At 51.9% G+C, this 24,537-nt stretch overlaps 1 protein-coding gene across 4 annotated transcripts; it reads right to left on the bottom strand.

The window, feature by feature from the left end:
• Nucleotides 1-288: 288 nt before the first annotated feature.
• Nucleotides 289-24,200, bottom strand: EML2 (EMAP like 2). Of its 4 annotated transcripts, XM_072966840.1 has the most exons (22): nucleotides 24,167-24,200; nucleotides 19,906-20,124; nucleotides 19,689-19,812; nucleotides 19,399-19,503; nucleotides 17,440-17,468; nucleotides 17,098-17,227; nucleotides 13,701-13,850; nucleotides 13,143-13,212; nucleotides 12,945-13,055; nucleotides 11,729-11,824; nucleotides 10,610-10,744; nucleotides 9,706-9,805; nucleotides 7,327-7,481; nucleotides 7,044-7,169; nucleotides 5,280-5,411; nucleotides 3,783-3,850; nucleotides 3,424-3,512; nucleotides 3,120-3,217; nucleotides 2,551-2,638; nucleotides 2,025-2,120; nucleotides 1,039-1,169; nucleotides 289-716 (listed from the first exon to the last, which is right to left on the bottom strand). In XM_072966840.1, the coding sequence occupies exons 1-22, from the start codon at nucleotides 24,183-24,185 to the stop codon at nucleotides 591-593; spliced, it is 2,397 nt and encodes a 798-aa protein (XP_072822941.1). In that variant the 5' UTR covers nucleotides 24,186-24,200; the 3' UTR covers nucleotides 289-590. The 4 variants fall into 4 exon arrangements, 3 of the variants coding, with proteins under 3 accessions (XP_072822941.1, XP_072822943.1, XP_072822942.1); XR_004191731.2 differs by lacking the exons at nucleotides 289-716; nucleotides 3,120-3,217; XM_072966842.1 differs by lacking the exons at nucleotides 19,399-19,503; nucleotides 19,689-19,812; nucleotides 19,906-20,124; nucleotides 24,167-24,200 and adding an exon at nucleotides 17,986-18,046 and having other exon boundaries at nucleotides 13,701-13,860.
• Between the last annotated feature and the right edge of the window lie 337 nt (nucleotides 24,201-24,537).

Here is a 24,537-nt window from a genome sequence, read left to right as displayed (position 1 = left end):
AGCTTAAAGGCAAATAAAAACCTAATGTTGGGGGGGGCAGAATATATCTCAGTGGTAGAGTATGAGCTTAGCATGCACAAGGTCCTGGGTTCAGTCTCCAGTACCCCCATTAAAAAATTAGTAAATAATAAATAAATAAGCCTAATTACCTCCCTACCAAAAATTAAAAAAAAAAGACCTAATAATGATCTCTCATCACAAACACTGTAATACACACACATACACACAGCCATACACATACATTTATAGACACACTCAACCTATGGACATACCACATACACAGACTCTGACACGCCATCTCAGTGCACGTGTTTTTATTTCTGGATGATATAAAATAATAAACTTAAAAAACACCCCCAACCAAACACCCTAATGGCTCCCCCAAAGCAATGTGACTCTTCTTCCCACCCCGATAAATAGAGACTTCTGTCTGTCAGTCCACCCTCCCGCCCCCATAACCCCCTTTGCTATAGACATACTCTGGGTATATATTACTCTACTCGGCAATAGACATCTCCCGAAAATAGAATTCCAGCCCTGTCACCTGACTACCTGGGCCCCATGTTCCTGAGACCACCCCTCCTCCCACTTCAGACCACCCGCCACTGCAGCACACTGGTGTCCTTGCCCCCTGTGGTCAAGGCCATGCTGTCATCCCATAAGAAGGCCACATTTGTCACATGGCTGCTGTGTCCGCCGTATTTGTGGTTGAGGGCCTGTGATAGGGAAAGAAGGAAGTGAAGGGGGGTCATATGTCTCATTCACTGCTATAGCCCCTGTGCCCAGGCATATAGCAGATGATCAATAAATATTTCTTGAGTTAATAGGATAAAAGAACCAAAGATCTCATAATGCAGATGCTCAGAGCTTTAGCATTACAGACTCGGAAATTTATCAACTTTCAGGTTAAGGCTCTTGGGATCAGGCTGCTGCCCTCCTTGTACAGACTGGGAAACTGAGGCCTAGAAATGACTTCCTTAGTCTTGTCCCCAGTGCTGCTTGTTACCTCCACCCTGCCAACCCCCCAGAGATACTCACTCGAGGCTGACAGCAGGGGTAGCTAAACAGGTGGACTTTGCCAAAGTCATCAGCCGAAGCCAGCAACTTCCCATCATGGGAGCGGGCCACAGCGTTGATGTCAGTACCATCTGCTCCCTCGGACCAGATCCCTGCAGACAAGATTGGGGATGGGTGGTGGAAAGATGTTAGCTGGGGCCAGGTGAGGAGGCCCCAGCCCCAGCCTCCCCAGTTTCCTCTCTAGCCTGGGAGGAGAGCTGGAACAATCTTTTGGAAATGCATATCTGACCCTATCCCTCCATTGCTCAAACTCTCCCAAGCTTCTCACCTTCACCCTCAAGATCTGCCTGGCCTGGTCCCCCAAACTGCGTCAGCCTCGTCCTCACCAGTGCTTCCTTTGAACCCTGCAATGATTTAGCCATCCCACCTTCTTGCATTTCTCCAAATACCAAGCTGTCACCTCTGGGCGTTTATACACAGCTATCATTCCATTCTCCTAAAGATTGCTTTCCTTCTTTGCCACCCTAGAATGTAACTCCTTATCCTCCAGGTCCAGTTTGGACCATGCCCCTTCCTCCAGGAAGCCCTCCGTGACCCACTCCTAGGCTGGGGACAACTCTGTCTCCTCCACTGGTGAGACCCATGATGGCAGGGTCAGGGCTGTCATGGTCACCACTGTGTCACAGCACTGCCCAACTGGGCAGAGATGCTCAGGGAGAATGTGTTACATGCACTAAGGCCTGAATGAATGGGTGGCTGGGACAGAAGCTCTGTGAATCTCTCTGGGCCAGGCGCCACCACTCATTTGGTTTCATTTCATTACAATTCTAAGGGACCTGAGTAGCCGTTTCATCCTAGCCTTTCCTCTTACACACATATTGCTGCTCACATGTATAAAGGGATGAGTTTTCCACCCTGGAGGTAATGAGAGACTGTGAAAACCACTAGTCAGGGATGTTTCTTGAAACTCCCATCCTCAGCAAGATCTCCCCCATTTCAAAACTTACCAAACACCCCAAAACCCAGGACACAAGTAGCTGTGGCCCATTCCACGTTCCTCACCACATCTGTAGTAGTGATCTGCTTACATGTAGTTGGGTCCCCTGGGGCAGAAAATGGGGGAGGGGTTCAGAGCAGAAAGAACTACTGGCTTAACACATCCATTTCACAGACAATGGGCACTGAGGTCTGAGACCAGAGGCTAAGGTTCCAGTGCTTAATCTACCTCTCCAGACTAGCTGAGGGGGCTAGATCCTGGGTGATGACACCCCAAGGCCAGAGCAGGGTATCTGCTTAGAAACTTGTACCCCATCCATCCAACCAGGAAGGGGAGGAATTGTTTAAGCGTTGAGTCCACCAGAGAGAAAATCAGAAGCCAGGAGACCAGTCAGTTAAAACAGCCCCTGAATATACCAGCCAGAGGAGAGGGAATTGAAGGGCCTTGCCCCCATCCCAGAACCCAGGGAAGCCTATGCAAATCACACATATTAGGGAGACTGGAGGAGGAATGCCTTTGGGTTTCGGAGAACTCACAGTACAGAATCTCGTAGTCCCCAGAATTGGTGACAAAGCAGCTGCTGTCCTGGGCCCAGTCCAGGTGGGTGATAAAACTGGAATGGCCCTGCAGGAGAGGGAAGGGGTTGAGTTAGAGCTGGAGGTTGGAGCGGGGGGGATTAGACCAGGATGGGTAGAAGGCAAAATACAGAGGTATGGTAAGAACACAGGAGGCTAGAGGAAGGATACACAAGTCTTTGGAGCGTGGGGGCGGGGCCAGACTACCATGGGCGGGGCCAGACTGTGATGGGCGGGGCTAGACAAAAGAGCTTAGAACACAAGTGGGCAGAGCTAGACACAGAGGGGCAGGCTTTGAATGCAAGGGGCCAGGCTACACAAAGGGTTGCTTAGAACGTGAGGGGCGGGGCTACACAAGGGATGGGCTTAAAACACAGGAGGGTAAACGTGTGGGCGGGGCTAAGACTCCTGGACTTGATCAGGGCAGTCAGTTGAGTGTTGAAGCTGTGCTCCCTTGAGGTAGAAAATTGGTTAATTCTGCACCCCCTGGATAGGGTGGCGGGGCGGGCTGGGGGCCACTGCCCACTCACCGAGCACTTGCCCAGGCGGCTGACCTTGCGGCCGCCCTGGTCCACCGTGTACACGTACACCAAGTTGTCGTGGGAGCCCACGGCCAGGTACGCCCCGTCTGGGGGAGGGGGAGGGGGCTATGAGGAGGCACCCAGGCTCTACCCCCTCCTCTCTCAGATTCAGCCTCCCCACTATCCCAGACTCCTCAGTAGTCCCAAGCTCCATCCCTACTGCAGTCCTGGCCCCACCCCTTCCTCCTGCCAGTAACTCTGAGCTTCAGTTCCCAGGCCCTGCCTCTCCAAGGTCCCCGGCCCCGCCTCTTACCTGGAGAGAAGCTGACCACTGAGATCTGCTCATTCCCGTCTGTATGGATAGCCACCAGGTCATGGGTCTCCGTGTCCAGCAGCAGCCATCTTTAAAGAAAAGGCATGGTGGGGGGAGGAGAAGTGAGCTGATCTGGTGGAGAAGGGTGGCAACCCACCAGGCCTGAGGAAGGGACCCCAGAAAAGATTTGGGAGAGGCTGACTCCAGAGGAATGTGGGGAGATCAAGGCCTAGTCAACAGTTGCTACCTAATTAATATTCTCTGTAGGCTTTGGGGCTGTAGGGAAGGGGGGTGGTGATCAAGGGATAGTTCCTGAGGGGAGCAGAGAAGCCTTCCCCAAATGCCCAATTCAGGTTTACCTCCCAGTCACCGTGCCAACTGCCAGGACAGAGCCGCTAGGGTGGAAGCCAGCTGAGCGGGCAGGGTCCTGAGGAGGGAGAGAAGAGGCAGGGCTGGGAGCTGCAGTCTCCCATCCATCTGGCCCACAATTCCCCAGCCTCAGAGCCAGCGCAGCATGAAGGCGGCCACCTCCCTCTGCTGCTCTCCAGTATCCTGTGGCCATGGATACTCTGGAAACCACTCTCCATCCCTTTAACATGTCAGCTCGAACAGAAAACATTCCTCCTGTCACTATTTTCCCTTTTCACTCCTGTTCTAAGTTCCCACAGCTTTATCCATCCAAGGTGATTTCATTAGAGAATTTTTCAGAAGTGAGATTGTTGGGCCAAAGGGTAGCCATATATTTAAGCCTTTTGATGTATCATGCCAATTTGCTTTCCATAAAATTATATCGACTTATCACCAGGCATATCTGAGTGCCTGTTTCCCCATAGCTTTCTCTAACCCCCAGCCCTGGGTATTATCATTTTTAAATTTGGGAGGGCATTTGTATGATTTGCAGGCAACAGTGCACCAAGGAATCAGACCTGGCTTCAAACTGTGGCTCTGACACTTGCTAGTTTTGTGACATCAAATAACTTTCCCCATCCTGGCCTTGGTTGCCTCAAATGGAGAACATCAATTCACACTGCCCAGGGTTGTTATAAGTAGGGTGTGAAGTCCTAAAACAGTAAGCTGGTAAGTATCACAACCCATGGGAAGCACTCAGTAAAGGTTGGTTATGGTTGTAATTACACTGTCCTGATGGGCAAGAGATTTTACCTTTCTGTGAGCCTGGGGAATCCATCATCCCCACTGCTGTGTGGAGGTTGAGGGGACAGATTTATAAAGATGGCGTGGGTAAAGAGTTAAGCCAGTGTCGGACATGGTGGGCAGACAGCCAGAATTAAAATAACCTGAGGGAGCTCATTATAAACCACAGATTTCTGGGACCAAACTCAGACCTCCTGAATCAGACTCCCTGTGCTTGGGGCTCAGGATTCTGGGTTCCTAACAACTCCCAGGTGGTTCTGATGTGTTCTGATGCCCTGGCTAGAGAACTGGTATGCTGAGCTGAATTTTTAACTCTATTTACATTTTAAAGTTAGTTTAAGTTTGAGCCACAGGTACTGGACAGTATAGCTCTAGAGCTAACACTTGCAGTGACCACAACCCCCAGCTTCCTAGATCGCAGCTATGATGACAGCGTTTTCTTGAACTCCGTGGTTCCTGACTCCCCACCCTCCTGACTGCGGCAGAGGCAGCAGCTCCTCTGGTAAGTCAGTTCTGCGGTGTTGTTCTGGGCTTCCTTCCAGCTGAGAACTCGCTCCTCCTGCCCTTCCAAGTGAGTTTTTAAGCATTCAGTGCCCTGCATTAAATCCTCTTCTACCTAAAAAGACCAGATGTGGTTTCCTTTGGATGCACTGAGCCCTGACTCATTGAGACAGATGGTTCTGTTGTGCCCTCTGTCCCCTTACCTCAATGATCCTACTCCACAGGGGCTGGTGGGACTCTGCACTCCACAGATGCACCAGCTTATCCTGCCCGCATGTCACAAACTGTGCCTGGCTGGGATGCGTGGCCAGGCCCCACAGCTCTTCCACGTGGCCCTGGTGGAAAAGAGAGATGACAGCAAGGAGATCAATCCAGGCTTTTCCTCTGCATCCCCCACAGCCCACACCAAAGTCTGATGCCAGAAAGAAATGCTGGACCAGCCCCAGGAACACACTTTGCCCCACAGGTGACCCTTTCCCCGGTGTGTCTGAAGGAGGCTACAATTGGGCAGACCTCTGCCCCAGGGTGGGGTTTGAGGTACATGTTGCCTTTCACCCCAGGCCTCTGCTTTCCAGTTTGCACAGTGGAAGGCAAGAGACATGGTGGGTAGAACCTTGACCTTGGGAGTCAGATGGCACCCAGGATGCTATGAGAACCCTTCTCAGCCTGGTGGGTCTAACTGCAGCTCTCTCTTATTGACTGTGGCAGTCACCTGGGCAGGTGACTTCTCCTTGGAGCCTCAGTTGAATCTTCTGTAAAATGGGCCCAATCACTGTGTGTCTCATGGCCTTGTTCTGCTTGATCAAATCATATGGATGGAAAGTGGGACTGGAGGAAAGTGTATGAGGCTGGCACAAAATGCTCACAAAATGGTAGTGGCTAATATGATTAGTAATAACATGTACTGTTAATACATCATTAAATAATTAACAATAATAATCAACATAACTGTAATTATTGATGTCATCATAATGATTAATGTTAAATAATAAATTCTAGTAATATGTTAATAATGTAATTAATATTGTATAATATTGATACTACTATTAGGGGTCTTTAAGGTCCCTTTAGGCCTTGGGACACCTAGGAAATCTCTATAGCCCTTGTTTTCCTTTTCTTCCATGGACACAAGAGCCAGGTGGGGAATCTAAACGCAGCTGCATGAATCTCAGCTACATTATGAGAAGGAAAATGCATGTAGGAATGAAGGAAAGAAGGACACTGAACAAGGAGTAATTTTGGCCAAGACTCTTTGAGCACTTAATCTGCACTAGGCACTACTCTAAATGCTGTATCTGAACTGACTCATGGATTTACAAAACCCCATGAGGTGGGATCTATTTTATTCCATTTCATAAAGGCACAGAGAGGTTCCTCACTTGCCTCATATCACACAGTGAGTGAGCAACAGGGCTGTGCTTCAGTCCCAGGCAGTCATGCTCCAGAATTCATATTCCTAACTATCATACTGTATCGCCCTTGGTAGGTAAGTTTTTTAATTGGATGTGGGGTAGTTTTGGCACACCAGGAAGGAAGGATGGGCATCTGAACAGACTCCAGAGGGTCTTCCTAGATCCTCGGAACTGGAGACCTGGGATATGTATGGCCAATGGTGATTGCTGCCTGTGTGACAACCTGCCAGGGCACCTACCATCAGAAATGGACACCCTCTGGTCAGAAGGGCAGTGGGCAGCACAGCTGGAGCAGGGTCCCAGGGACTCTCTCCTGGGCTAGAGGTTAACTCGTTACTGGACCACTGGGAGTTCTGGGGAGGGAATCCTAGGGCAGAAGTGGGGTTATGGGTCGGGAGCAATGAAGGAAGGCAGGCTGTGTTTACCAGGCCAGAGAAAAAGGGATGAGCAGAGAGGTGAGGAGAAATGGGAGTAGGAGAGGAGGGATGGGTGATGCAGAGAAGAGAAGAGAGGTGGTTGCGGAGGGAGTAGGGCAGATGCAGAAGAAACACTCACCTGGATGAGCAGTGAGAACCCCATGTGGACAGAGCCCTGCAGGATGGAGTTGCGAGTGGTCCCCACGTAGAGTGTATCTCCCCGCCCCTCTGCCACAGTGCGCACAGGGCCGAAATCCTCAGGGACCTGGGTGGGCAAGGGGTGGGGCAGGCATATGAGAGGGGGACACATGTGGAGGTGGAGGCGGGGGAGACAGGCTGGGAGAGAAGGGTCTAGTATTAGGAGCCTTAGTCGGGTTGGGGGAGGGCTCCTCACCATCATATGAGCCTCTCGCCCTCCTCACCTCCACCTCCTGCAGCTTGCTGTAGTCAGAGCCCCAGAGGACCACTCGCCGGTCGCGGCCCCCTCCAGACACCAGCGTCCCGTCCCGCAGGGCGCAGAGCCCAAACACGCCGCCATCGTGGGCACCCAGCACCGCCTGTGTGATACGGTTCCCACCTGCCAGGTGGCCGAGTCAAAGGTCAGCATGGGGAAGCTGCCCCCGTACTGACCCCGGGAAAGCACCTCAAACTCGCAATCCTACATCCAGTTATTCACTCACCTTTTCTTCTACCCACTCTTCCACCCACTCCTCTACCCAACCATCCACACCATCTATTCATATACCCTAGTATCCATCCAATAAATCATCTAAACTAACATCTACCCATCCACCCTTTGATCCATTTACCCACCCATCCATTCATTCATCCACTCAGTTATCTACCAGTCTGTCCATCCATCTATACACTCACCCGTCCATTCACCCATCTACTGATTCATCCAGCCACGCACCTGTCCTTTGTCCCACCCATCCATCAATCCACCTCTCATCCATTCATTCACCCTCCTTCCTCTCCTTACCCATTCACCAGTCAATCCATCCTTCTATCCAAACATCCACCCATTTTCCATCTTTTTTCCTATCTATCTACCCATTCACCCATCTATCCACTCATCTGTCAATCTAACCATCTATTCATTCATCCAGTCAATCAACAATGATTAAACTAGCATTTATTCTGGGCCCAGCCTCATGCTGGGTGATACTGGGGACACAGTGTTGATGAAGACAATTTCAGATCTTACCCTCATGTGGGTCACAGTCCAATTTCAGAGATAGACCTACTACTAGTCAGTGACAACCCAAGGTGGTTGGGGCTGGGGTGGGGAAACCCAGGAGACTGTGGGATCCCATAGTGGGCACGCACCTAATCTAGTGGGTCAGGGAGGGCTTCTTGGAGGAGAGGACAGCTGAGCAAGGATCTGGAGGTCGAGTAGGAGTTGGCTAGGACAACAGAGGGTAGAAAACTGTTCCAGGCAGAAGGAACAACTTGTGCAAAAGGCGAGAGAACATGGACTATTTGGGGAACTAAAAGAAATCTGGTGTGACCAAGCATAACATGCATGAGACAAGAGAAGGCAGGACCAGACCGTGCAGGGTCTTGGAGACCTCAGTGAAGAACCTGGACCTTGTCCTGAGGGAACTGAACTGGGAGGTAATGGAAGGGCTCAGCAGGGGAAGGGCAGGGTTAGATTTACATTTGGTCCTGAGAACAAACTGAATTGGGGGAGACAAAACTGAAGGCATGAGACCATAGATGGGGACTCAGTGGAGAGGAAGAAAGAGCAACTTTCTTCAATTCCATCCTTCGAGACTCAGAAGTGGTGCCATGTGTACACATGTCATTTTGTCCACCTATCTTTCTAAACACCCACTCATCCAACCCCCTATAGACCCTCAGGCCAGACCGAGGGGTGGGACTGGGGATATGAAACCAATCAGACCCAGTCTCTGCCCTCAGAGAGCTTAGAGTCTGCTGGGAAATACACACGGCCAATTACCCAGAGCTTATTCTCAGCTTTCTAATCTCAAGGAAAGCTCAAAACCACTCTATGAGGAAGTAATATTATAACCATTTTACAGATGGGCAACTGAGTCTTGGAAAGGATACGTCTCTCCCAAGGCCACTTCTCTCCCGAGGCCACATAGAGAGCACACAGCACTGCTGAGACCTGAATCCAAGCCTGTGCAACTCCCAAACCCACTCCCTTCCCCTCCCACTACTGCGAACGAATGGTTACCTGAGCCAATGAATTAATGTATCATGAATACTTGATTGTTCCAGAAAGTGTTTTGATGACTGAATGAATAAACTCATTCATTCATCACTCTGCCTGGGAAAAGACCTATTCATTTATAAACACAGTCATCCTTTCTGGCAACAAACATTCATTTATTTAATTGTTCATTCACTTAATTGCCCACCTGTTAGGGAGGACAGCATAGTCATTCTTCTATTCATTGACTAAAACAACCCCTTCATTCGTTCATTGCCTCATTCATTCATTCATTGCTCTGGGACAAACCACCCCTTCATTCATCCATCCATCCATCCAGCTATCCATCCATCCATCCACAACTGAGGTAACCCATTCATTTACAGTTCAAACTTGATCCCTACCATGGGATTTGCAGAGGACAAGGGTGGGAAGTAAGTGAAGATTTCATGCATGGGGGATACTGGAGCTGAGCCTTGATGGAGGTGTTAGAATTGGACAGGTAAATATTTAGCCTGTTGCATCATACATTCTACAGCAGCAGGGTCCAAGGAAGGGAGGCACAGCCAAAGGGAGTCAGGGAGGACTGCGTTGGGGACCAAACAGGTGGGAAGACACTAACCTTTGCCCCAGACATAGAGGTTCCCCCCAGAATCCCCGGTGACCACATCGCCACCCTCCAAAAAGGTCACACACAGCACGTACTTCGGTTTCTCGTACTTCTAAGGTGGGGGAGAAGGGGAAGATGTCAGAGGGTTGCTGAAGCTGGGTGGCCTCCCAGAGTTCACCCATCACCCAGGACCTTGGTCCAGGGGATGACTTCTCTGCTTTTGGGTGTGGCCCTGTGTGGAGCACCCCATCTCTGGACCATCACATCACCTAGAGTTTCTGACCACACTGTCCCTTTGGTCCCCCTTCCTCTCTTCTCCCTGACTTCTGTTTCAGTCTGTGTCCTTGGTCTCCCCTGCTGTCTTCCCCTTGGATTCCCCTCTCTCTGCCCCCTGGGCTTCCCCTCTCTGCCTGCCTCGCCTCCTTCCCTCCTTCCCCCTCTTCTGTCTGTCTCTAGGTCCCTCTCCCTGCCCTGCCTCGCCCACTCCTCAGTATCTTTCATCTTCATCTGTGCCTTGGTGTTCTCAGGGCCTCCCCTTTTGGGGTGGAAACCCCAACTCTCCCCAAAGGCAGGGGAGCCCTTTCAGGGGTGCACCTGAGTCTTCTCTCTGGGGCCCTCTGCCTCCTTCTGTTTCTCTCTGACCTCCCTGTGTTTATCCAGAATCTCGACAAGCACAGCAACGCATCTATCAAGCATCCGCTGTCTGCTAGGCGCTGCTGTACTCCTCATCCCACTGAATCCTCGCAACTTCAGAGAGTTAAGGAGGATCATCCTCCTGGTATGAACACGGGAACTGAGGCCCCAGCAGGCCTCAGCATCCCTGGAAACTCCAACCTCTGGAGTGTCTTCTTGTCTGCCTGGGTGTCCCTGCCAGCCTCCTTCACGGCCACCCTGTCCCTGTACCCTTGGCACTCACCTCAAAGAGGCCCTGCCGCTTGCTCAGGCTGCCTCCCTCCAAGCTCCAGAAGTAGATGTGGGATTTCCCACAGGTGATGAGCACAGTGGGGTCTGTGGGGTGGAAGGTGGCCACCAGCACGGCCTCGTTGGAGCACTTTAGGGCATGGGGGAGATTCTAAATGAGGACCTCAAAGTCAGCAGGGCCACTGTACCCACTCCAGGAAGGACTGCCCTATATAGCTGTGTGGGTTGTGCACTGCACACCCAATTTGCCTGTATCTCTCCTATACAGGCAAACTCAAGTATAGGAGGCAGGGCCGGGCAGTGAAAGCATGATTGCTTTCTTCATGAACATAATGGCAGGGGAGTGGGTATAGCTCAGTGGTAGAGCACATGCTCAGCATGCACGAGGTCCCAGGTTCAATCCCTAGTACCTCTATTAAAAACAAACAAACAACAACAAAAAAACCATAAAGGCAGACACTTGGAGAGCCCTTACTCTGCACCAAGCACTTTACTAAGCACTTTACAACCATTAACTCATTTAACCCCACTGCACCCTGAAGGTAAGGCTCATTAGTGCCTCCCATTAGAAATGACAAACAGCAAAGTAGTTGTGTCCTACTCACTGATATCTGAGTCCAGAGCCCAGAGTCTCTCAACTACTTCTTCCCCAAACCATGGGCCCCAACCCTAGGTGTCTTGCCCCCAAGCCCAGAACGGGCATGTGGCCTTGGGCAAGTAGCTGTCCCCTCTACTATGCCTCAGGTTCTTCACCAGTAAAATAGGCTGCTGCCCAGAGATACAAGTCAAAGTTGGTCTTGGACACTGCAGGACTGTAGAATCAGCAGCCACCTTATACCAAGCCTCCTGGTGGGCCTGGTCCGCTCCCTGCTGCCTATATCCCAACATCAAAGCCAAATTTTCCCTACAAGGAAGATGCTACCATTATCCCCATTTTACAAATGAGGCTACTGAGGCCCAGAGAGGGCAAGCCACTTGCCTGAAGCCACACAGCTAGCAAATGGCAAAACCAGGACCTAAACATGAATCTATCTGATTCCAGACCTGTAAACATTGAGATTTGGCCAGTCTCACAGGGGCACCCCCAGGAGGGGGTTGGGAAGGGTTACCTCACCTTGCTATCCACCACCTTGGTCTCCTTGGCCCAGTCCCACACAGAGAGCATGTGATCGTTGGATTCGTCCACCACACAGAGCAGGTTGCCCCCATTCTAGAAAGAGGAGAGACGATGGGGGGACAGGCAGGTAGGTCAGGATTCACCACCCCCTAACTCAGCCCCCCAGCACCTTGCCTACTGGGGCATTAACCACTCAGGCCTGTTTTAAGACTTTCAAACGCCCTGGCCCCAGTTAAAAGAAACATTAAAATACACTTCCCATCCAGGGCCACACACATTTTAAAGGCTGTTTATCATTTTCCTTTTGAAGTGACTCCTTAATAAATTCATCTAATCCCCCTCAGCTATAATTTCCTTGCAGCTGGCACAGAGTCAGGAAATTTTACTAGAGCATCAAACCTGCATTTTCACATGGGATGACTTTTATGGACATGAGATTAAACAATTAACAAAGTTGGCATAATATTTTTTTTACACTTTTAGTTAAGCAGAGGTTAATTTTGATCTTGCAAGTTGCCCCCACCCCTCCCACACACACATTAGCAACAAAATAGTTTTATTTCCCCAAAGCTCTCAAACGTTTCCTTAGGTCTCAGAAAACCTGTGAGGCTCTTAAACTGTCTGTGGGAGAACTGGGGGTTTTTTTGTTTTTTTTTTTAAAGGACTGTTTTTTTATTCCCCCATCCATTGCAGCCAATACTTTGGTAAAATATGATAAAAATGTAAAATATGATTGGAAAAAAAAAAGATCCACCAATCACACCCTTGGATGTTGTAGGAATGTCAAATCGTTCTATAAATTCCTCAAGGCTTACTATCAGTTTCTGTACTTACCTCCCGCATACCTGCCAACACCCATTTAGGATGGTACAAGGAAGGAGCAGCCCTGCCCTAGATGCTGGGCTTAAAATGCTTAAGGATAAGGACCCTTCCAGAATGAAAGGTAGTGTGAAAAATAATGCAAAAAGCATTAACTGATCCACAAAGGGTCGCTGAGGAGTTTGGGGGAAATCAAGACAAATGGTCCCCTCATAAGGGCTAAGCTGTGAAGCCACAAATGCGGGCACATGCAGGGAGGCCCTCGAATGTCTGCCAGAGGGCGTGGCCCAAACATAGGCCATCACGATGAGGGTGTGGTCTCCAGCCCAAAGGGGCAGGTGGGAAGGGGCTAGTGCTTGCACCAGCGGCAGGTGAGAGCCCACACAGGACTTACAGATTTGGAGAAGCCCACGCAGCACACAGCTCTGTCAAACACGCCCAGGCCCAGCACATGTAAGGTGGAGAGGGAGACGGAGTCCCAGATGCGTACATGGGGTGGCAGCGGCTGCAGGAAAGAGAAAGGTTGCTTACCTGGGGGGCCCAGCTGCCTGACCCCCCCAACGACCCCATCCCAGTCTCCGGGTCCTGTTACCTTCCCCTCCTTAGTGGTGCCCGCCACCTGTCCAGTGGCGATGGTGACCATATCAGGGTGGACAGCCAGGCTGAGGAGAGACAGATGGACAGAGCTCAGTAGGAGGAGGGTGCTTACAGCAGCTCAGAACCCCTCCTGCAGTAGGCCACTGTCCCGGATGCCTGGTAACTCATTCCTCAACCTGGCTGAATGAGTTATTCAGTCAGTAAACACTTATTTAGTTCAATAGGGGATCCTCACTGGGTACCCTGGCTCAGAAGCAAGACTCAGGCCAGGGATCTCTAACTCAAGAGCCCACCTAGCTCAAGTCCCTATCACAAATGGCCAGAACACATCCATTTAAAGGGGCTGCCACCATGGGGCTCCAACACACAGCATGATTATCTGGGCTACCCACCCGAAGTTTTCAAAAGACGTGAAAAACCCAGGCATCTGAGTGAATTCACCAACATCCGAAATATTGCTAATTGATTCACATTTTTTTCCCCTGAACCCCGCCCACTGCCCTTAACAGCATCCTGAGTGGGAACTTTCTCGCATCCTCCTCCCAGGCCTCACCACTTGATGTCATCATTGTGTCCCAGATAGTGCCGCTGCCTCTGCTCCTCCACACTGTACAACACGGCCACGGAGGCCACGAAGTACACGATCTCCCCTGTGGGCAGCAGGTAAAGGTTGGCCCGGCAGTCTCGGCCGCGGTAGCCATAGCTGGAGATGCCCAGGGCTGGTTAAGGAAACTGTTTTGCATTGCAAGTGCTGACTGACCACCAGATTAAAGTCATCGGCGCTAGGTTTTCCTGTTCCCACTCTTACCACTGTAGGGGGATGAATGACGGTACCCACAAAAATATGTTGACCAAAATATTAACCCCTGGAAACTGTGCGTGAGACTTTACTTAGAAAAGAAGTCTTTTCAGGTCTAATTAAGGATCTCAAGATGAGATGATCCAGGATTACCTAAATCCAAAGACAAGTGTCCTTGAAGGCGGGGTGAATCAGACAGGGATTGGGGTAATGCAGCTATAAGTCAAAGAATGCCCCTCCAAAGGTTGCCAGCTGCCACCACCAAAAGCTAGGAGACAGGGAACAAATTATCCCCTGAGCCTCTGGAGGGAGCATGGCCCTGCTGACACCTTGACTGGAAATTTCTGGCCTCCAGATCTGTGAGATTTTTCTGTTGTTTTAAGCCACCAGGTTTGTGGTTAATTTGTTATAGCAGCCACAGGAAACTAATACAACCTTCTGGCTACCTTCCTCCCCACAGAGGGATCCTGTTAAAACCTGTTCACACTAAGTTAGTTCATATCCTTCCTCTGCTGAGAACTCGCCCATGGCTGCCACCTCACTCAGAGCAAAAGTCAAAATTCTTTTGAAAGCCCAAGCACAGAGCTTGGCCTGATCTGGGTCCTGATTCCTCACTCCACTTGTTCAGCCCCAGTCACCTCAGGGCCTTTGCACTTGCTGATCCACCACCTGAGTACTCCTCCTCCTCCTCTTTCCTTGGCTCCCACACCTCCTTTTCAAGTCTCTGCTCAACTGTCAGTTCCTTGGAGAGGCCTCCCCAGCCTCTCCCAGATAGTTCCTGGCTATCTAAAATCACAAACCAGAACACACACACCTTCCACACCCTCATCCCCCTGCCCTTTCCATATTCCCACAGTGCATTCATCAGCATCCCACACGCTATCTGTTTAATTTATTCTCTGTCTCCTCACCTAGAGTGTCAGCTCCAGGAGGGCAGGGGTCTCCATCTGTTTTGTTTACTGATGTATCCCTTGTGCCCAGATCAGGGCCTAGTACACAGCAGATACATGAATTCAATATTTGTTAAAGGAATGTGACCCTTCTCTGTTCAGAACTTTCTATGGCTCCCTAGTGCCCCTAAGAGAAAGCCCAAGCTCCTCCCACTGGCCTGGATCGCCCCTCCCTGGCTTCAGCAGGGCTTCTGCACTCCTTTGCTCTCTGACCTTGGAATTCCTCAAAATGTCAAGATCCCTACCACCACCAGGTCTTGGCACTAACCTTTCCCTTTGCAGATGTAGTATAGCTACCTGTCTCCCTTCTCAGCTGCCATAGCCTCAGCCTCACTTCCTCCGCAAGACTCATCCCAGTTAATACTTATCTGATCAATTTGTTAACTGCCCCTATTCCTCAATGAGACTGAGTGCCACTGTAGCCAAGACAGGGCTGTTTTGTTCACTTCTATAACTCCTCCTCTGAGAAGTCTTCCCTGATCCCCAGGCTAGGTCAGCTGCCTTCTCTGGGTTCCCCTATCCCAGCCTTGCCCACTCTGAGTTGCCGCTTTCATGGATTCAGTCCTCACACTGGACTGAGAGCCCAGGAAGGTAGGCAGACACTGTCACAGGGACCACTGGACCCCAGCCCTTGGCCCCAGAATGTTCAGAAAACATTTGAATGAATGTCAATGTGTGTATCCCTGACCCCATAGAAACAGCTCCACCCTACAGCCATGTCAGGGGCGGGGAATGAGACCCACATCAACTTTTGCTCTCTCAGCTGCTTTTCTTTTGATGCTTGCTTATCAAGCCCAGCTTGACATGACAGCTTGGTATTCTTTGATTTCCATGAATATTTCCAGCTGCCTTAAAGTGGCTCTGACCTCCAACATACCTGCCTACCCCAGAGCGGAAACCAAGGCCAAGAGAAGAGGAGAGGGACTAGGTCCCCAGGATGCTGGTCCCAAGCCCCAGTCTGCTTTTGGGAAAAAGCCTGAGGCTCAGAGTCAGAGTCCTTGCCTCAGATCCAATCTGACTTCCTAGGACAGGGCTTGGTCCCCTTTCTTGGCCTCAGTTTCCTCATCTGGAAAATGGGGGTAATAGTTCCTAAGCTGCAGGCGTCTGAGAGCTCTCAGAGGCCACTGGTTGTAAAAATATATTCTCAATTCTACAGAAGAGAAGGATCATATTATTCAACGTATTTGTACTTGAAAGAACTTTGAACAGTTCCTGCATGTAATAAGTGCTCAGTAATGACTAGTTATTATTCTAATCAATCCCTGTTTATGGGGCACATACTATGAGCTCCGCACCTTAGCACAGTTTCACAGCCTATGAATCTGAAGTCGTGACACCCATTTCTCAGAGAAGGGAACTGAGGCACAGAATGGCAAGGTGATTTGTCCAGCGTCATGCAGCCACCCAGAGCCTGGGCCAGGGTTTCTTTCTTTCTTCCTTTCTTCCTTCCATCCTTCCTTCCTTTCTCCCTCCCTCCCTCTCTCTCTCTCCCTCTCTTTCTTTCTTTACTTTTTTAAAATGGAGATTGAACCCAGGACCTCACGCATACTAAGCACATGCTCTACCCCTGACCTGTACTCTCCTTCCTGGGCTGGGGTTTCAACCCATTTCTACCAGATTCCAAAGACCAAGTTCCTAACCAACTTCTCCTGTTTCTCCAATATACAAAGTTTACTCTGGCTGTGGAGCCCTTGGACCTGCCACACCCTCTGTCTGGAATATTCTTCTTCCAGTTCTCCCTATGCTGCCCTCCAGTTGTTCAATTCTCAGCTCAGATGCCCTCCTCAGAGAAACCTGGTTACTCCTCTCACTTGAGCTTAGTTACTGTATTCCCAGCATTTATTATTCAACTGATTATCTTATTTATTGAATCACTGGTTTCTGTCTCCTTGACTTTAGAAGGTGAGCTCGGTGAATACAGCCTGCATATAGAAGAGAATCTGACAGGTGGAGGGCACTCAGCAAACATTTGCTGCTTTAATGAATCATAAAAAGTCATGTCACTAGCCTGCCCTCCTCTGCAACCTCCAGGCTCTTCCTGATTCCTCAAGCCACAGAGGCCTGGGAAGTCTCACTTTCATTAAGTTCAAAGACTTTCCCTCTATCAGAAGTCTCACAGGAGAAGTGCTTTTGCCTCTTTCGGATTGGAGGGGGAGGGGGGTTGGGAGGAGTGGGAGGAAGGGATTAAAGCCAAAGGATACACCCAGTCCAGCTTGAGACGGCAGGAAGGCAGCTCAGAGCGTGTGTCCAGGCTGTAGGTGGGTGCCAGCTCATCTGGGATCAGCATGGGCACTGGGCGGCCCCTCAGGAACATTTTCACGGAGCCCTCCTCTGCCAGGACACCCCCAGAGGTCAGGTGCTGCCCCCAGCCCCCAGTCCCCAACCTTACTTCCTCGCCCCTTCTGACTTCACTTTTTTTTTTTTAATAAAAGGTCATAAGGGAAATGAAACCAGAGGGGTGAAGGCCCAGCCAGTAGCCAGATCTCCTGACCTCCAGCACTGGCCTCTCACTCCAGCAAGCCCCTCCCATTCTCCCTACTTACCCATGCTGAAGATAACTTCTTTGGTTTTCCTGTGAGGAAAGGACCAAAAAACAAGCCAAAAAAGCCCTAATTAGCCAAGTCAGAAAATGGGAGAAACTATTTCCCCATCCCTTCGCTCCCTGGAGGTCTCTGAAGAATAATGGGGGCCGAGTAAGGAGCGGAGCTCTGCCTCTCTGCAGGCCGTGTGCTTTGCTCGGTTGATCTTGCAGAGCCTAAGACACAGGCCCAGAGAGGCAGTGATCGCCAAAGATCACACAGCACGAAGAGGCAGGGACGCGATCCTGGAAGAGGCGGATCACAAGCCACCCCCTCCCTCCTAATCAGCACGGTTCTCCCAAAGCTCCCCAGCCCCAGTCCCACAGCGCCCCAGGCTTAAAGCTGCAAGGGAAGAGGTGAGGGTTTAAGGGAAGGGGCGTGTCTCCACATTTCCTTTGCTGACGGAAAGAAGTGCTGTCTGCGGGTCTACGTCCTTGGAAAAGGGGGTGACCTAGTAGGATCCAGGCCCCGGGAGCGCGAGGGGGTGTGGGGTGTGCGAGAGGGTCTCACCCAGCTCCAAAGCTACTCATGGCGGCGGCTGGCGGAGCTTCGGGGCCGGGGGTGGAGCCGGGACCGGCTCCGCCGCTTCCGGCCCTGGGAGGCTCCCGCGCCGCCGCGCCCTGCCCCGCCCTCCGCGGCCGACCCCGGAGCCCGCGGGTCACAGTGGGTCTCAGATCCCGGGCTGTGGGGTCCTGATACCAGGCTCTTTTTGGGGGGTGGGGAAGAGCGGTTTTTTTTTTTTTTGAGAACATGGGCTAGGGGACGTGTCTGCCTGAAGTCAAACCCCAGCTCTACCACTTCCTAGCGGTGTGGACAAGTTGCCCAACCTCGGCCTTGGTTTCTTCACTTTTAAAATGGGGATAAAAACAGTACCTACCTCCGGTTGGTTGCGAGGTTTAAATTGGTTAATTCATGTAAAGTGCCTTGAGTAGTACCTGGCACATAGCTCTTCTATGTACCTGTTTGCTACTATTTGAGTGGGGTTGAAATGTGTGGTTTTTGACTCTGGTCCTGCCTTAGTCCGGCCCCCCAAGCCCTGACCACACCCGCTGCATCAGGACTCCATACTCAGGCTTTTACTTCGCCCAGACCTTCAGTATGGCCCCGCCTCCGGGAACTTGACCACGCCCAACATTCTGATTAAGCCCACCTCTCCTTCTGATCCTGTCCCTGAGCGGACCCAGCCAGCCTCTTGATAATTGACCGCTCCCCCACGTTATCTTCTACCCGCCTCAGGTCCTGTTAAGCATTCTGACTACGACCACTTTCATATGACCCAGTTCCTGAGTTGACATTTTTCAGGTTTCCAGATATCTAACCACGCCCATCTGTTGTCCCGCCCAACCTTCAAACCACGCCCGTTTCCACCTGACAATGCCCTAGTCTCCGCTCCAGCTTCTTGCATCCTCCACCTGGTTTCAGCCTGTTACCCTCACCTCAGGCTCTGATTCTGCCCAGGCTAACCCTCTGGCCAGGCCCTCAAATTCCAATCACACAACTCCCTCTGATTACCCTATTTCTTGCAGAAACACCTCTGAGGCTTCTGCCCTGGCCGCGTCCCTGAGACTCAATGGGGACTCTCTCTTTACCTTCATAGCCACACCCACAAACTTGGGTCCTCCCTAACTTCTACTCTGGCTGACCCACCAGAGGACACCTCTTCTGTTCTAGTCTAGCCCCTTAATGCTTTGGCCACTCCCCTCAATGTTGGCTCCGCCTTTCCATGCCTTCCACTTTGACCACGCTATTTCAAGATTGGTCCCTCTGAGCCTCCGGCACCGTTTCCGCAATTTGAACTTGATGACCATGCTTTAGGTACAACCTCGTGACCTGGGGCATCACCCTAAATTCCCCATCCTTTTCCAAGCCTAACTGGGGTCCTGACCCCACCCTTTGTGGCACCATCCCGCCTCGGACACTTACCCTTCCTTTTTGGCGCTACAATTGCTGCTAGAGGATGTAGTGCGGCTGCGGGGGTCCTCGCGGCGCACAGAGGCGAGGCGCTCTGGTGACAAGTAGCGGCGGACACTGGGAATAAAAAGCACACAGTAAGGGACGGAGCCTGCGAGGGCAGCAGGCTAGTGGCGGAGGCAGGAGAGAACTTCTCAGGACCTTCCACTGCTGGAGTTCGGGCACATGAGTTCATCCCCTCTCCATAGAAAAAGCCTCCGTCTCCCACGGGGTCTTGGAGGATCCCGGTTTCCGTGCCTTACCTGCGCCCGGAGGTCGCCTCCTTTTTGGGAGAGGAGGGGGACGTGGCATAGCCGCCCACGCGCCGCGGGGGTCCCGAGCCATTGAGAGGCGTCCTGGTAGGAAGGCCTTTCAAGAGTTGACATACTAGAGGGATGGGATTAGAGGACAGAACAGAGTGAGTGTGAGGTCCAGGCCCCAGTCCCTCCCCATCTCACCCGTCCAGTCTAGCGAAGATACCCGAGGCTGTGGTGCCTAGGCGCGGAGGCGCCCGGCCCTTGGGGGTGCCTCGCGCGCGCAGCGCAGCGCCCTGCTCTTCGCATGCCCGCAGGCGACGCAGCGCGTCAGCCAGCGCCGCCTTTAAGACCGCCAGCTCGTCTTCCTGCAGCTGCAGCCGCTGCTCCAGCGCCGACACGCGGTCGTCCACCTCCATTCCGCTTGTACCTGACAAATTGTCATCTGGAAGGCAAGGGAGCGCAAGGCTGCAGGGCCACCCAGGAGCTCCAACGCCGGAGGTGAGGTGTCCCTCCCAACTTCCCGGGTCTAAGCAGGGGGCCAGCCACGCCCCCTTCCTCTCCAGCAACCTAGGGCTGGGACGCTTGGATGTGGGCCAAGAAAGGGGAAAGGAAATCCCCACCACTTTCAGCCCTTGCCCGCACACTCCCATCTGCCGCAGCGCCCTAGAGGTGTGACCTTAGGGAAGTCCCTTCTTCTCAAACCTTCTAAGAGTCCACGAATCAAGAGCCTCTAGACTCTTTTAAGATTCTATGACTAAGATGCTAAATATATACGAGTGACATCAACATTTTAAGGATGACACCAACTTTTTCTGGTGACACCAACATTCTAGAGTCGATCTCCAATATTCTCTAACGAATATCAATGTTTTATCGCGTACTATCGAGTACTAAAGTTCCCTCTCTGTTTCAAAGACTTTCCAAGCCGAAAAGGTCGTGCCTGGTTCCTCCCCTTCCCATTCTCTTTTCACCGAAGGGTTCGACCCCAGAGCCTGCTGCAAGGACAGAATTTCTGCGGCCCCTGGCGGCAGATTTGGGAGTTTGCAGGCAGCGCATCCAAGACCAGAGACCCAAGAAAGGGAGATACCCGCAGGGACCTGACACCCAAACTCTCTTCCGCAACCTGAGTTTCTCCCCTCTTTTCCCATTTTTTACTTAGCTTCTGTACCCCACACCCCTTTTTCGGTTCTCCCTCTCCTCTCCAGGCCATGGGTGCAGCTAAATAACTCCATCTCCCACCGCCCCTACTCCTTGGCCCATTTTTCCCGAAGTGGGAGGGGCAGAGGACCAAGGTGGTCCCCTCCTCCCCACTCCCTCTCAGACCACTCATACCCAGACTCATTGCTGGCAACCACCGAGGAAGCCCTGGCTCCCAGCCGGGTGGAAATGAAGGTGGTAGCATTAACAGGAACGGGGTATGGAGGTAGCACCTGCCATCCCGTGTCTGTAGGCCACCCCTCCCGTCCGCTGGGCTCCGCAGTGCAGCCGTCTGTCCCTCCCTTCCCTCCCCTGCGTGGTCCAATCGCCTGACGGGCCTCGCCTGCCCTGCCCCCCAACCAGCGCCTCTCTGGTCTGGGGCCTCAAGCTGCTTTGGAAGGTAGGGGCCTCCTGAGGTCAAAGGGAGAGTGTTCTCAGGACTTGGAACTCATAAGAGGAATCTCAGGGTCCTGCGGGCATCACATTTTGCAAAAGAGGAGACTAAGAATGGAAGTTGGGGGAGTGTGCTGAGACTCCCCAAAGGTCACACAGCCAATAGGTGAGGTGCAGGAAGGCCCAATCACATGGTTGTGCTAAGACCCTTCTTACCTACCATTAATAATACTACCCCCCAAAAAGAGATCTTACATGTGGCAGGCACTCTGCACGCAAAATCCTTAGCACCTTACCTGGCTCTGGTATGTGCTCAATAAACCAGGAATATAATTAACTGTTATTATGGTTCCCAGTGCTCCCAGCAACTCTAGAGGCTGTAGTGTTATTCCCATTTTTGGAGGAGAGGAGGTGGAAGAGGACCGAGGCCTGGAGAGATGAAGTTACTTGCATATGGACACACAGCCTTTCAGCAGCAGAACAAGTATCTGACCCAGGCTTAGGCACCCTGTCATCCTGCCTCTTAGAGGGGCAGTGGAGGGCAAAAATGAGCATTCTGGTCCTCTGCCAACTCCAGTGTTCCCTTGTGTGTGCCCAGAGGAGTGAGCCTCCAAATAGAAGTTACCGTCTTTCACCTAGGCCCTCAGGCACCATCTAGAGAGCCAGCTGTGTTCTGAAGCCTTGGCCTGCCCACCCCCCACCCACCATGACTCAAGTTCCCGGCTCTCTTCTGACCATTCCCTCACTATCAGACCTTTCGCCCAGAAACCAGCCCCCGACTTTCCACTTTTTCTCCTCTCCCTTTTCCCCAGCTCCCTCATCTGGGCCTGACACCCACAGTGGCCCTTCTTGTACCATACCCATATGTCTAGAGACAAGAAGTGAGTCCTAATGGGTGGGAGGGGCGACGCCTGAGGATTTGGGGGGTAGAGTGGAGGCAAAGTCCTCTGGTCATTCTACCCAGCCCACAAACCAATACCAAATCCAACTGTCCCCTTAATCTGTCCCCCTGCCAGGGAGAAAGTCGAGGATCCCAGAGGATTGAGTGGGGATAGCAGAGACAGAGTTCCAGACCTCCCCAGGCCTTCCCTCCTTCAACCCCAAGATCCTGAAGGTTCTGCTCCCTTCTCTTGGTTCAGCCACCTCCGAAAAAGGATAGGGTCGAAGAGGGTGGGGAACTGGGATCAAGGCTTTGGGGATTAGGGACCTTGCTCTTGGGTCAGAGTCCTGCTGGGGGAGAAAGGGGTATCTTCAGCAAGGCACCAGGATGAGGACTTGGAAGGAGGAGGTTGGGGCAGGAGGAGATAGGTTCAGCCCTGGGCGGGGCCAGGGTCGGAACTGAGGAGGGGTCTCACCGTTGCAGTATTGAAGCAGCGAGGAGGTGTCGTAGAGGCCGCAGAAGGCCGGACCGCGCTCCGCCATCGCCCCGCCACAGCCACCACCGGCCCCCCCGGCCCCAGCTCGGGCCCGGTCTCCCCCCCCAGGCCCTGCCTCCCGTTGCCATAGCAACGCCCTTCGTTCCAGCATCCCCGGCTCGGCCCGCCTGGCATCAGGCGGCCGGCGCGGGGCCTGGCACCGGGGTCATCCCCCAGGATGCCCAGAAGTGGGGGGGGGGTCGGGACACCCTCTGCCAGGCCCCCCAACACGATTCTCGGGCAGGGATTGGTTGAGCTGAGATCCCTCTCTGTACTGTCTGGTCCCGCCCACAACCGGGCGTATTCTCTCTAGACCCCTTCCTCGACTGTTCAGGACCAATGAGAGCCTGTCGCGCAGGCTACTCCGCCAATAGGGAGGCAGAAGGATTGGAAGGGGCAGGGGCTTCTCTGCTTTTCTGCCTGAAGCGTAGCCCCCGGCTCTTAAGGCAAGATAGGGTGTAAGAAGACACTCCCATATCCCCCAGAACTCCCTAATCTTTTAGTGGATTTTCGAAAGGCCCCTTTGCAAGACTAGAGTCCGACCCTAGAGCCTCAAATCCTCCCAGATATCCACTAGCTCCGCCCTGAATCTCTTATTCTAGCTCATTTGTTAGAGTCCTTGTTTATTCTATCTACACCCGCCCTCAGGACTCTTAGCTCCACCCCCAGAAACCTGCCTGGAGCTAAAGTTCTATTCCCGCCCCCAAAGCCTTTGGCACCGCCCCCTAAGCATCTCAGGGCGTTGATACTTCGCCCAGAGCCCTAGACCCGGCCTCCTGATAGGACTGGCTCCTCCCCGGAGCTTAGACCCCTCCCCACAAGTCTGTTAGTCTCTCCCTAACCTTGCCTTCCACTTTCCTATCCACCACCCAAGGGATTTAGCCTCCCCCCCAACTCTCATCTCCCACAACCTTATCATCCAGTCCGGGTTTTGACATAGGCCCAGCTGTGATGTCTGGGCGACTGGTGGTGTCAGCTGGAGCTGGCTCCGAGGTTGGGGGAAGAAGGGAGGGTAGAAAACCTGACAAATGGATTTAAAGAAACTGGACCAATTTCCCCAAGTCCCCACTGAGGGTCAGCACCTAGAAATGACTGAGGCAATGCTTTGTAGGCAGGGGAAGTGAGCCCAAAGCGGAAGAGATAATAGCTCTGGACAGAGGCAGACCGTGGAAACCCAGAGCTTTCGAACCATAGTGACCTGGGTTTGAATTCTAACTTCACCACTTTCTGGTTGTGATCCTGAGCCTCAGTTTCCCCATCTGGAAAGTGGGGGATCATATCGTGCCCACTTCTTTCATTCATTAAAAAATGTTTACTGAGTGCCTCCTATGTGTCAAGCTGTGTTCTAGGTGCTGGAGTTTCAGTAATAAGCAAGTCACCCCAGAGTTTGCCCTCATGAACCTTGCAGTTTGTGGAGGAGGCAAACCACAATACACAAAACAAACAAATAATAATGGCTAATGTTTACTGAGCACTTACTATGTGCCAAGCACTCCATTATCTTCACCTCAAGCCCAGTTTTCTTTGTTGTTGTTGTTTTTGTCTTTTTTCTTTTCAAGCCCGGTTTTCATCACCATTTTCCAGATGAAGAAACGGGGACAGAGCTCGTAAGATAATTTCAGATCCTGTGGTTGGGGAGATAAGACAGAGTGATATGATCAAGGACCAGAGGATGAGGCTAATTTAGAGACAGTGGGGCCAGGGAAGGTCTTTCTGAGGAAGTGACATTTGAGCTGAGATGTGAATGACAAGAAGGAAGCAATAACTCATGGAGTGAGGGCTGGAGGTAGCTTTCCAGGCAGAGGGAACAGTAAGTGCAAAGGTCCAGAGGTAGGTATGAGTTTGGCATA

The sequence above is a fragment of the Vicugna pacos genome, chromosome 9, assembly GCF_048564905.1.
Source record: "Vicugna pacos chromosome 9, VicPac4, whole genome shotgun sequence".
In the NCBI taxonomy this organism is placed as follows: Eukaryota; Metazoa; Chordata; class Mammalia; order Artiodactyla; family Camelidae; genus Vicugna; species Vicugna pacos.
This window is presented reverse-complemented; position numbering and strand designations above follow the sequence as displayed.